At 42.7% G+C, this 13,556-nt stretch overlaps 1 protein-coding gene across 20 annotated transcripts in view; it reads left to right on the top strand.

Moving 5' to 3' along the window:
• Eif4g3 (eukaryotic translation initiation factor 4 gamma 3) overlaps nt 1-13,556 on the top strand; it is a 230,594-nt gene that overhangs the window by 85,786 nt on the left and 131,252 nt on the right. For 6 of the 20 annotated variants that reach the window (XM_041652786.1, XM_041652779.1, XM_041652777.1 and 3 more), the window contains 2 exons: nt 2,717-2,812; nt 4,117-4,230. In XM_041652786.1, coding sequence (XP_041508720.1) covers nt 2,717-2,812; nt 4,117-4,230 — 210 coding nt within the window. Of the gene's footprint in view, nt 1-2,716; nt 2,813-4,116; nt 4,231-7,393; nt 7,427-13,556 lie in introns of all 20 variants that reach the window. The other 14 variants (XM_041652793.1, XM_041652792.1, XM_041652790.1 and 11 more) reach the window with 5 other exon arrangements.

Here is a 13,556-nt window from a genome sequence, read left to right as displayed (position 1 = left end):
GCAACCACATGGTGGCTCACAACTGTGTAGAAGAGATCTAGCTCCCTCTTCTGGCCTGCAGGCACAACACTGTATATATAATAAATAAAAATTATCGCCTTAAAAGTTGTGTAAGTGACTAAGACCTTCTGCAGCTGACTTGTCTTCGTTACCTTGCAGTGCTATCAGGTTATTAGTTGAAACACTAAGCTACAGAAATCTGAATATTCGTCTACGGTTTTATGAACTTGGACAGTATACAGGAAGTGCTGTGTAGTCCTTGTGAGACTAAATTACTGTGATGGTTCTGATGTGTGCTACCTTTTTTTTTTCTGTATTGTAGTGTCAGATATTAAATCCGAGGGCATTGTATGTGCTAGGCAGTTGACCTACCACAGAGTTCCAGCTGCAGCCTTGAGAAGGCTTTGAAAGTCATTGTAGAGGGACAGTTGTCAAAACCATTAGTAATTCTTGAAATGTTACCTCATCAACTTATCCCTTGTCCTCTATGCATTTGATGTTATGCAGCCAGGTCAAAGAATCTTTGTACTGATACTGGAAAGATGGCTTAGTGGGTAAAGCCATTCACCACCAAGCTTGATGGCTGGAATTTCACTTCCTGGTTCCACATGGAGGAAAGAGAGAACAGGATCCTGACCTCTACATACACAAAGTGACACATGAATATGTGCAGGAAGAGCACTCATACCAAGAATAAAGAAACACATTATAAAAACTAAGAAAAGGATGTTTTGAGCTGAAGAGATAGATTAGTGGTTAAGCGTATGCACTCTTGCATAGTACCCCATGTTCAATTTCTAGGACCCACATTGGGTGGCTCAAACTATCTGTAACTCCAGCTCCAGGGTACCCAACACTGTCTCCTAGAGTCTGCAGGTACCAGACTTAGCGCATGCACATACCACACACAGAAACATAGTCACATGGTGAAAAATAAATATTAAAACAGAATGTTTTTTGTTGAAGTGTTTGTGTAATTTTTAGTAAAACACCATAGTAAGTTAAGAAGTCCATCAAGAAATGTGGTTAGTCATTCTTTACGTGTAGGAAAGGAATAAAGGCTTTGGAGGCATCTGCTTCTTACACTGCTTAGAGCACAACAGGACAAATGCCCAGCAAGAGCGCTGTTGGCAGAATGGCACTGATGAAGAGCATATGTTGCTGAAGGCACAGAAGCTTATACTGTAACGGAACAGTTTGTGTGCCTGCACCAGACACTGCATTGTGTGTGTGTGCCTGTACCACTGTGTTGTGTGTGTTCCTGCACCAGACACTATGTGTTGTGTGTGTTTCTGCACAGACACTGTGTGTTGTGTGCATTTGTGTTCTACACCAGATGCTGTATGTTGTGTGTGTGTGTGTGCCTGCACCAGACACTGTGCACTGTGTGTGTGTGCCTGCACCAGACACTGTGCGTTGTTTGTGTGTGCCTGCACAGACACTGTGCGTTGTTTGTGTGTGCCTGCACCAGACACTATGCGTTGTGTGTGTGTTCCTGCACCAGGCGCTGTGCATTTGTGTTCTACACCAGGTGCTGTGTGTTGTGTGTGTGTTCCTGCACCAGACACTGTGCTTTATATGTGTGTGTGCTTGCACCAGACACTATGCTCTATATGTTATATGTGTAACGGCGAATGGTTTTGGGAATGTTTGGGAATGGTGATGTGGTTTTGAAAGGTACATTGTAAACAGCATTGACAGTACCTCTGGCTAGATGTGTGCTGTTCTACGGAATAGAAAAGCCTTGTGCCTGAATGCTGATTTGTGTTGTTCTCCATTGGCTACTTTTGTGGCCTTTGTTGGCCAATGTGTTGAAGACATACTAAAAATTTGACTTGTCAGTCACTGTTGCTTCAAGTCACTATGGCTACCAGCATCTTTCCAGCATGTCCCATGAAAAAGCAATGTCAGATGCTCTGAAGGGTCTGAGGTTGAGCAAGAGAATGTTTCTTTATGTTTATACACAGCATCTTAAGTCTTTTGAGACAGGGTTTCCTATTTAGTCCTTGTTGGTCTCAGACTCCCAATTCTTTGCACATACACCCCTCAACTTCCAGGATTTAAGATGTTTGCTTTGATATATATTGGCAAGTTTTTGAAGAATACTTTCGACTCTATTAACCAAAATTGGTAAGAAATCCACATTACTTTTGAAAAAGTTGGTATGGAGAAGTTTTTCGATGCAGTATGTGATGAAAATATTTTTGGTAAGATAAAATGAAACCTTGAATCAGCTTGTTCAGTTCCATCTAATTATTGACTATGTGTAATAATTATGACCAGGTAACTTACTGCCCTGTTGTTCAGTTTGTGGCTGGACTTAATAGGGTTGGAGTAAAGAAAGAACTCAAGACAGTCTTTGGTCTTCTGTCTGCTGTGGAACTGTCTGTATGGAGCTGAAGCATTGCTCATCACCCTCTAGCCTCCACGTCCATAGCTCCCCCCCCCCCCCCCAACATGCACACACAAGAAGTAGATGGGATTTCAGCAGGTTTTCTGCACTCCTGGTTTGAAAAATTTGTGCCTAGATTTGGGTTGCTGATAGCACTGTCAGGAGGTGTACACCGACTCTGAAATCTCCATTGACTAAGTTACAACTTTAAAAACAGCTGCGGACCACAGTGCAAACCACTTCTATGAACTTTAAAAAATGTGTTGGATTTGAGTTGCTGTGCCTATATATTTTTTAAATGTTGTTTTTGCCATTCTCTGACAGACCCCTTATCCCTCTGGACAGAATGCAGGTCCAACTACACTGGTCTACCCTCAAGCCCCTCAGACAATGAATTCACAGCCTCAGACCCGGTCTCCGGTAAGTGTGCAGCTTTCTCCTCTGTGTAGCTGCTGGGATCTCTTTGTGAATCCTCACTGTGCTCTGGGAAGACTTCTCACCGTCATTATCACCACTGCCACTACACTGTCAGTGCCGGGGCTGCAGCGTTTGCATTTGCACCAGCTTAGATGCAGGGGTAGTTTACATTTCTCAGGGGGGAGAGGGTGGAGCTGTGTGTGCCATGAGCTTCCTTCTGCACAATCCAGTACACTCAGGGTTTTTTCCTTCACGTCCTTCATGTCTTATTTGTGTTATTCAAAATTTTGAAAAGTGAAACATGATGTTAGAAGCGGATTGGATTTTACTGGTTCGCCTCGGACTTGAGTGCTGTGGGAAGTAGGGTTTCTGAACACGTGCCACCAGATCGTTCTAACCACTCGACAGTATGATCACGTGCATGACATTCACCCAGGTGTATTCATTTCTTCAGTAGTAGATTTATTGTCATACAGATGTAAATGCAGTCATCCTCCTTGTTCACCCCTCATGTGGATTGCAGCACTTAGTAAGATGGACTCCAGGTCATCCTCCTGTTTCACAGTGCACAGTGGCTTCAGCTGTCCAACTGTTAGCGTCGTTTCCTACCCTGCATGAGTAGCTTTGGGCAGAAGGTGTCTGTGACATCTCATTGTACCCCACATCCCTCTTTGTACTTGAGCTCTGTGTATTCTTGGAATACAGGGATCTTCTTTTTGCACCCCAACCTGCTTTTTTGCTTGTAGCATAGGAAGGTCATTGCATTAGCTCCTGCTCATTTGATTTTATGCATGAAGTTTGAATTGTTGAAATGTTCTGGAGCCCTGCTTGAAGAACTAGGAGTCTAGACTGCACACAGTGGCCTGTCTTTCTCACCTCTTCCTGCCTTCCTCTCCCTTGGTGCCTTTTCCAATACCTGTTCTTAGATCCTGGTCCTCCCCAGAGGTCAGAGAAACCATTTCTGGAGTTGTAGGACTTCAGTCATTGTTGCCTGCTTGCTTGTCTCCTTTTTCACTGAAATGGTGAACCTAATGTCTGGTGCAAGTTTTGTTCTGAGAGTGGTTTGGGGATGTGGATACTTGTCTATTGGATGGGCCTGAGATCTCAACAGATCCTTTTCCATAGGCCCCGGTTCTGATTGTTAAGCATGGAATGTTATGGTAAGCTCTTACTTCAGAGAACTCTCTGGCCCTCTTCCCTCTCCCATTTTAATGATTGGGGAAGACAATCAGAGTGAAATTACATGGTTAGAGCTTGGCACAAAACCCGACTGAAGAGCTGCATCTCTAAACCAGTTTTCTTGACAGCCCAGCAGAACAGTGCCAATACATTGCACAGACAACTGGAAGAGGAGGAAGGTTTTGGAACAGACTCCCGTTTACAGGTCCTTGGCTGGAAGAGGCTGGATAAAATACTGCATTGTAAGCAATATAACAAACTGTACTTCTTGCAGGCAGCAGTGCCTCTGGCACGCATTATTTCTGACCACATCCACATATTGGCTGATGAACAGAAGTGTATTGATCACTTCTTCTTTGGAAGTCCAGCCTGGCATGCAAGTTTCTGCCAGGCACAGTGGGAAAACCATAACAAATTGGGTGGGTCTTCTATTGGGAATCAGACAGGAATAATTTGCGTTTTACATTTTTTTCCACTTATTTTAAATGTGAAGTGGAATATCCCTTTCTGATTTAAATCTAAAAGATAATTTGAATTTAAAAATAAATCTCAAGGCTTCTTGTCTACCCTTTCTACTTTATAATTGACTATCAAGGGGCAATTGTCTGCAGTTATCAGCCATTTTTTCCCTGTGGTCATAAACTCTTCAGATGCCATCCCTTATGCAATTTTTTTGTCATTTCCTCTGGTAGTGACTGTTACCACCCACATTACCCAAACCCACAGGTAACATATTCCATTACATGCCCAAAGCAAGTGCAAGACTAGCAGCACACAGACTACTCTTGCTTATTGTTTTGGGTCTGATATCTTTTTTATTTCATTTGTCTTCATGCTGGGAGGGTAGAGTTGCAGTGAAACTTGGCAGGATTGTATTTTCTGTTTCCATCCCAAGTTGCCATGGTCTAGTCTCATTCATTTTCCAGCTGCTTGGACTGGAAAGGAGAGGCGTGGGGCTGTGTGGAGGTGCCCTGCAGCTTGCTGAGCAGTGAGAGTGTTTTCCATTCTATCTCTGCTTTAATAGGCCATTGGCAATGCATAGTATAGCCTTTTCATTCTTCCCTGATCATCTGCTTTTTCAATCCTGCTGGCTCCAAATGCCCCCTCCCTCCCTCAGGATCTCTTCCTGTCTATATTTCTAGTTGATACATAGTCTCTTAGTTAAGTTCATAATACGGAAAATCTTGTTCCAAATTTAAAAATGTTGCCTGTCTGCCCCACTTTCTTGATGGAGCTCTTTAAACTGCAGTCTATTTTTAAATGGTCTAAGAAAAAATAGTGAAGTTAGAGAAGTCTATTTGGAGTGGAGACAATTTGGCTTTTGTAGTAATCTTTTTTTTTGTTAATTGGCCATACTCAGTTACCAACTGTGCACAGCAGGGTGAGGGCATGGGTAAGTGGCACTAGCACTGGATTCCAGTTCACATAAGGCTGTTTTCTTTTATATCTATAATCCTCACCATCTCAAAGTTCTACCTTTTAAGAGAAAAGTTTCTATTTTTAACACGGGCCAGCAGCGACTACAGTTTGTTCTGTTGCTTACAGTCATCCATAGGGTTTCTCTGCGGTAGCACTCCGCAGAGAAACCCCCTAAGCCGTCAGGGACCAGGCCAGAGTAGTCTAGGGGACAGCCAGGACTTCAGACTGACTTGAGTTAGGGTTCTTTACACACGCGCGTGCGCGCGCACACACACACACACACACGCACACACACACACACACACTTTTGTTCTTTCTTGAATGGAACTTTGCACCTATCTAAAGTTGGGTTTTCTTGTTAGAATCTTGGAATTGGGGCCTTTCAGCAGAACAGTGAGAAGACTGGCCCCTCACTCAGCTTGGTGTCTGAAATGGCTCTTCTCTCTCTTCTGTTTTCTTCAAATGTGTCATGCAGAGATCTCTTTTTCTCCCCTCTACTTTTTAGTTTATGAATGGTATTACCTAATCTCAAAACTTGATGCCCATAGTGGAGGAACGATCTATTCTGTTCTCATAAATGAAAATCTTAAAATTCAAAACCTCAATTTGGATAGGAGAAATTTCTAGAAGATTCTTAATTGCCATCTTCCATCCTTCTGGAAAACCGATCTGCCAAAATTGGCAGCTTTTCTCACACCCTGAGCAAGCACAGACCATCAAGTCACTTTTTTAAACACTTGGTGACATTATAGCTTCAGAGACAGGATTTCTTGGCAGAAATGTGTTCAGAGGTTGTATGTTCCATGGCACTTTTGGACATTTTGAGTACAGGGTAGCTTAGTTGGGAGAGTTACACCGTGGTGTGTTCCTGTTGTAGATGAAGTGCTAAGTAGAAAAGAGTGATCTCAGTCTGCAGCTTGGTTCCTCGGGGCTGTGAAGGCGCAGATAGTTGGTCCTTACATATTGTAAATAAAAGCCCGTGCAGAATGGCTTTTGTATGTTTTCTCTTCACTGATGAATAAAGTAGCCTGCATTAGAACCGAAGAGGTTTGAGCATCTAGGTATGGCTTTGTATGATGTATTCTCTTTGTCCTTTTTAGTTAAAATTATCATTAGGAACCCAAATTTTGCTCTGAAAAATTGTTCAATTCTAGAGGTTTGACCTTTTTTTTTTTTTTTTTTTAAATCCTGACTGGGAAATTGTTCTGAGAGAGGCCAAATGGGAGTGCATGTCAACTGTTGGAAATCCCAGAGGACTTAAGTTCCCCTTCTCTCATGGCCAGTGTCTAGTATCTGGGCAAGCAGGCCCCACAGTGGGGCCTCCAGTGTTTGCTTCAAGCTGCACATAGAGTTGAAATCTTGTCCTTTTTGCCCATGTTCCTCCAGTTTATGATAATGCCATTTTGACCGATTGTGTTAGAGACCGTTGTTCTTTACTGGCTATTCAGCTTTACTAGTTAATTGCATTTCAGCACGTGTGCATGCACACACACACACGTCAAGCCTGTGTATCAGACACCCATTACATTTAAAGAAATTTTAAATCTAATCTCTGACATCCATTTAGTGTGCTTTTGCGATCTAAAAACATTTCTGGTGTTCTCCAGCTGTATAGTTTCATGCCACATACTTGGTTTTCATGTTTGTTTTAATACAACCATCTAGTGTTTCACACTTCCCTTTGTTTTTTCAGGGGAGGGTTATTTATTCATGCTATTCCTATGAGTGAGCACCCAGGTGCTAGTAGCTTAATAACTTTTTCCCCAGCTTTTGAATGAGAAGAGATCTGGGTGGTGGTGTTGACCTCTTGGATCTTGGTGCCTGTCTGTCACTGTCCTGCAGCAAAGCCTTTAATGTTTTGTGTTTTTATTTTTTCTCTTGTGGGTTTTTAGCTTTTATTTTGTTGTATATTGTGTAACTTTGGTTTCTGTTGTGTTTCTGACTCTTTGTGCCTTTCCCTTTGTGTCTGTTCTCCCTTTTCCTCAGTTTGCAGCGGGGCCTCGACCTGCCCATCATCAGGTACTGTACCCTTGCCCCTCACTGTTCCACTGACTAATATGTGGGGCTTAGTAGCTGTTGGCCCTTAGAATGCTGCCACCCCGGGTGCTATCCCTAATGACTCCTCAAGAGCAGCCTCTGTCCAGTCAGAGTCAGTTGGCCTTGTTTTTCATGATATTTTGTTTTTAACAAGCCCCTTTGCCTATGTTTATAGCAAGGTTAAAAACTTTCTTTTCTTTCTTTGAAAAGATTACTTTGAATTTAGATAACTGTGGAACATTAGGTAAATTAAGTCCTCACAGGCCTTGTTAATAAATTTAACCTAATGGAGCGGGCACCATTCTAAGGGTTTTGTTAACCTTCTACTGTAACTGGTACCGATGTATAGAGCAGCCTTAGGATCTCTACAACTACTGTGAATCACTAACATAGACCTTATAAGAAACTAACATAACAACAAGGTGCTCTCATTTGATGCATAGAACTCTGCCTATACCATACTTAATCTGAATTAATGATTTAGACTAATTCTGAAAGATGAGAACCTAATAGGAATTAAAGTTTAAAAAAATAAGAAGCCAGTCCTATGTAACTTCGTAGGTGTGCAGTAAAGGTGACCTTATGCGAGAAATAAAGACTCCAGTTATCTCCTTGCTCCCACACCAACACTTCATGAAGTGTCCTGAGACATTTTCTCTTTGGTGAAGTAGGAAGAACTAAGGTTAGAGTCTGACATATTGGGGTTCACGTTTACCAGTGACCAGCTGTACTAGGCAAGGCTTTTTCTAAGCCTCAGGCCCCTTCTGTGTGAAGCAGATGAAACTTCAGGAGGTGTGAAGGATGTGACAGCATGTGACACAGCTTGCACAGTCAGTGGCAGCTGTTTTTAATGATGTTTTAAAGCAACATATTCTGTTGAGAAACATGAGGTGGGCCCTTCCTATATTAACTCATTCCTATGTTCAGAATTCTTTTTTTTTTTTTTTTTTTTTGGTTTTTTGAGACAGGGTTTCTCTGTAGCTTTGGAGCCTGTCCTGGAACTAGCTCTTGTAGACCAGGCTGGCCTCGAACTCACAGAGAACCGCCTGCCTCTGCCTCCCGAGTGCTGGGATTAAAGGCGTGCGCCACCACCGCCCGGCCTATGTTCAGAATTCTTATTGTTCACTAAAAGGTGTTGCCTCACTTCAAATCTTTTTATTGAGGGATTTAATACAAGGCCCCATTTCTTAAGTAGTCTTAACAAGTTGGAGGAGACAAGGCCACTGGATTCTGAGGTTTTCCAAGCATAGATATGGCATGGATGGCTATTCTTTGATTTTTCTGGGAGAAGAATGTAACTTGGTTATTTTTTCAGCTTGAAGATACCCTACTACACAGACTTGGGAATGTTGGCACTAGGACAGACGTAGGTTTCCTCCCCCTTATTAATTGAGTGTTCTGGATAAGTTACTCACTGCCCTCAGCATCAGTTTCCTCATCTCTAGGATGAGAATGATGCTAAAGAAGAAAGTACGTGAGGACCAGTAATATAATATAGGTGGCCAGCAGGATGCAGTGGAACACGGCGCTTGCTCCAGCTTAGAAATAGATTTCCCTAGCATTGATATCATTAATATGATAGAATTGTCTGCAGATTTATTTTATTTAATATATTTGGGTGTTTTGCCTGCATGTATGGCTGCACCATGTGTGTATTGTTGCTCTTGGAGCCCAGATGAGAGCACTGAATCCCCTGAAGCTGGAATTAGAGATGGTTGTGAGCCACTGCATAGGTGTTGGGAATCGAATCTGAGTCAGCCAGTGCTCTAACCACAGCAATCCTCCAAGATCCAGGATTACTATCATTTTTAAGAAATTATTCAATTCTGCAGAGACAAAGTTTTTCTTTTAATCAGGATGAAACCAAATGCTCCTAAGAGAGAAATGGGGCATCTGTGCCCACGAAGCAGAGGGAAAAGAAGTGGGGTGTTTTGAGTTCAGTAGAGAGAAGGACAATGCCTTTTGAGTTCCTTGGTATAAGGGGCATTTCACTCACATTTGTGTTTCTTAAACATTGGTTTTTCTCAGGGAAGACCGCCAGTAGCAGTAATTAGGATTGCCTTTGGCCGCTCTTCTCCTCTTCTTTTGGTAGGTGGTGCGAAGTACAGATTACTGACTTGAGGGTAATCCTGAAAAACCAAAGCATTGTTACTAGTATCAGCCCCACTTGTTAGAGTGACAGGCTCTCAGGATGGTTAATCTGAAACCCTTTCTGTTCTTGAAGGGTGGAGCAGAAGCAGAAAGGCATGGGCTGCAGTGGCCCTGAAGGTGTGTGCTGTATTAAACACTCACCAGCAGCTGATTCTGAGCACTCATTTCCTAAGCCTTTTCACGAGGTGTGTGATGGGCTTTCAGAGATTTTCAGGAGATAAGATGGCTTTAGTAGCCATGCCCCTTGTGCAGCACATCTTAGGGACAGGTGGTTGGCCTTGCTTCCTGTTATAACACGTACTTAACAAGAATAGTTCTTTTTTGATTGCTTTTTAAAAAAAGGATGAAATTCTTAAGGATATATAAAACTATTTACAAGATAAACAATCTATTAAAAAATTCTGCTGCTAAATAGAGAAGTATACACATATTTTATATTCTTTAGCAGGAAAGGTCATTGCTTGCTTTGGTGAGGCCGGGCTATCAGGTAGCGACTGCAAGCTGGCTTGGAGCCATCTGTGTGACTGAGGATGACCTTTTTTGTTTGTCATTTAAGTTATTATTATTTGTGTATGTGTGGTTGTGTGTACTGTGGTGCATGTCCGAGTCCAGAGGACACTTAGGCAGTGTCCTCATTCCACCCCACATGGTTAGAGGTATCCAGTGCGGGTTTCTAGGCTCACACTGAAGCACCTACCTGCTGCGCCAACTTACCAGCCCAAGGTTTGTACTTGGGATCCTCCTGCCTGTACCTTCCAAGTGCTGGAATTGTAAGCAGGTGACCCACACATGGTCTGTGTCTTGGTGCTTGAGCTTGAACTCATGCTAGGAAAGCATGGTACCAACCAAATTATCTTTAGCCTCAAAGAAATAGTTTCTCATGGTCATTTTTGGAGACAAGTTCCTGGGATGAAGTGCTGAAACCTAGAACATTACTTTTGAATACAGAAAATTTAGGTGGCTTCTGTTTCTAGCTCAAATGTCATTTAGATTCTCCTCATTGCACCTCATAGAATTCAGTGAATAAGGAGCTTTCAGCTGGGCATAGTAGTGGAAACTGAGGCCTGCCTTGACTGTGAACAGAAAGTAGGATGGTCCACCTAGCTTCAGCAGCAGCGCTTGTTACTGTGGAGAGGTAAGGGACTGAAGCACCGCTTCCCAGCAGGAGGAGCCTATCCCAGTGTTGGCATGGTGTATGTCTGTTTAAAGGAACAGTGTGCTCCCTTGCCTCCACAGGATAGAGTCTGTTTACTGTCAAAAGTATGTGTGGCATGAGCATCTGTAGACAACCATCATGTAAATTGCAGTGTTTGACCCCCAACTGCAGCCAGTTTCAAAGTGACAGAAAATACACATCCTGCCCTACTTGTTCCATCCCCTCCCATGGAGATGGTGCCACAATTCCTTTGGGACTTGATGAATCTGTATATGCCATCTCCTTATAGAGGAAGGTAGGGGCACAGTATTGCAGAGCTCCACAAAACAGGACATAGCCGCACAGCGAAAGCTGTTCAGAGACAAAGTTCATAAACACACGTTTTAAAGAAAAGCATGTGTCCATCTTGGTCCTAGGATCTAGTAGGCTTGTTAAGACCCAGGCATATGTTAAAGCTACAAAAGACTTTTTACCTGTGGTCGTTTGTTTTGGCCAGATATGATTGAAGCAGGAATTAGAATTAGCTTCAGAACGGAGCATAGTAGTACTCTTCTGCGATCCAACACTTTAGAGGCAGGTGCAGATCTCTGTGCGTTTGAGACCAGCCTTGTCTATATATTCCGGGATAGCCAAGGCCACAGCCAGTGCTACCCTCCTCCCCCAATAAAGAATTAGCCTTAGATTTATCCTACTGCTTAGGAGCCTGAAGCAAGTGCACCCTAATTTGTAAGCCAACCCAAATACTCAGTGAAATTTTTAACACAAAAATCCTCACGTCGCCTACCCCAGGGTTTTGAGACTGGCAGATTCATGTCTTTCATCAGCGGTCACTTCCTTGTCTTCTCTATCCTTCCATGTTTTGTAAAGTGACCCACATTAGTGGATAATTGTGATTGTGTGGCAAATGTGTGCCTTGTTGTGGCTTGGTACTTGTCTCAGTAGTCATGGAAAGGAGTTATCATTTGAAGATTATTTGGAGAGATCCCTGTGAAAAGAGAACATTGTCTCATGTAGTTAAAAACTATACTTTTTTTCTCCTGTGTAAAATGGGGTTATGTGAATTACGGAAAATCTCATGATTTAAAACATTGAACATTTTAAATGTTTGTTCTTCATAGAGTCAAGAAATTGCTATGGAATCTACTTCTTGGATTTGCTTTTTTTATAAGGTCCTTAACTGTACTTGGTAAGCTAGAATTAGCTTTGCAGCCCTGTCAGGAGGGCCATGCTCCACTGAGGTCTGAACCAGTCTCCATGCTGTTGTATCAGGCGTGGGCAGGGCTTCTTTTGGTGTTCTTTTCTATTTTTTCATTTTGTAACTGCAGAACTTTGAGCATTATACTTTCCTTCCAAGGAAGAGGCAGATGTCTGCTGAGCCATTTTAGAAAGATGCTAGCCATCTTTCCTTGTTGCTTGAAAATCTCAACCTGATTAGAACCTGAGAGAGCAGATGTGCACAACCCACTCGGTGTGAGTTAAACTCTTCTCCTGCTAGTAGTTGTTTGATGTATTTAGTTCTTGAAATTTGTGTAGTTTGGACTTCCCTGTATTCCTACCCTCATCCTGCTTTTGGGTTTCACAATGAGATAACGTATTTGTTTTTTGTAGTTTGTCAGTTGTTGTTGTTATTATTATTATTATTATTATTATTATTTTCTCCTATTTTATAGAGACTGGGTCTCATTGTATCGCCCTCCCTGGTCCACAACCCACTGTGTAGACAAATTGGCCTTAGGCTCACAAATACCCATCTATTTGTGCCTTCTGAGTTCTAGAAGTAAAGGCATACACCATCATGCCCAGCCGTTCTGTCTTTTAAGAGAAAACCAGGAAGTTGGTATCTTAAAGTATTTCTAGCACAAAGTCATTTTGCAGTTGCTTCCATGCTCTTTGTTTGTGTGGTATTGACAGATGCTGACTAATATGTCGTGTTTGCAGGGCTCAGTTGTTAGCATAAGCAGAGATGAGCCGAGTGTGCTGGGACAGTCTGCACTGTGGAGGAGCACCAAAATGCATGGATTCCTATTGTAGCATGCTTTGTTTTGCTAAAACATTAAAACCAGTTTGGCTTGTGATTTATTTTTTCCCGTCATAGACTTGGTTTCTCACAGAGAAGTGTACTACTGAGATATGTCTGTATTGTGTAGACAGTTTTTTAGATGTGGAAAGAAAAGTAAGTAAAGGCTTCAGCCTTCCTCTGAGGGCACACCTGGGTACAGCAGAGTATGGTAGAAGTAAATAGGGCACCAGACCAGGCATGGGAGCTGTGCTAATGGTTGGTACCGAGTGTGAAGAATGACCACGATGGGCACTCTTAATCTGGTGTCTTGTTGACGGTGTAGTAAGATGTTGTAGAAACAAGTTAAAGCTGGCTTTCGCTGATTAGCTTCACTACAGAGTATCCTGGGCTTTAGCATTCCTATCTACAAAATGGGTTCGACAGTATCTTCCTTGATTTGCTGTGTGGGCATTCAAGGGTTAAAATATTTGGCATATAATAAAAGGTCTCTGGCACTCCCCTTCCCCCATGTGTGCATGTCCATGTGCTTAAGCCACCTGGACCAGAAGAGTGCATCAGATCCCTCCCGGGACTGGAGTTCTAGGCAGCTGGGAGCCACCTGACAGGGGTGCTGGGACTCGAGCTAGGATTCTCTGGAAGAGCAGCAAGTGCTCTTACCCACTGATGGACCGTTCCAGTTCCATCCCAATTATTTTACAACTAGGAATGAAGTGTTCTAAAAGGATGTTCACTTCCAGACTCCCCACTTGACAGAGCAGATCTTTACAGAATCCTTGGTTCCCATT

The sequence above is a fragment of the Microtus oregoni genome, unplaced genomic scaffold, assembly GCF_018167655.1.
Source record: "Microtus oregoni isolate MIOR12 unplaced genomic scaffold, Mior012 000005F_ref0000423, whole genome shotgun sequence".
Classification (NCBI taxonomy): Eukaryota; Metazoa; Chordata; class Mammalia; order Rodentia; family Cricetidae; genus Microtus; species Microtus oregoni.
The sequence above is the reverse complement of the archived record's forward strand: the minus strand, read 5'-3'. Positions and strand labels throughout refer to the sequence as shown.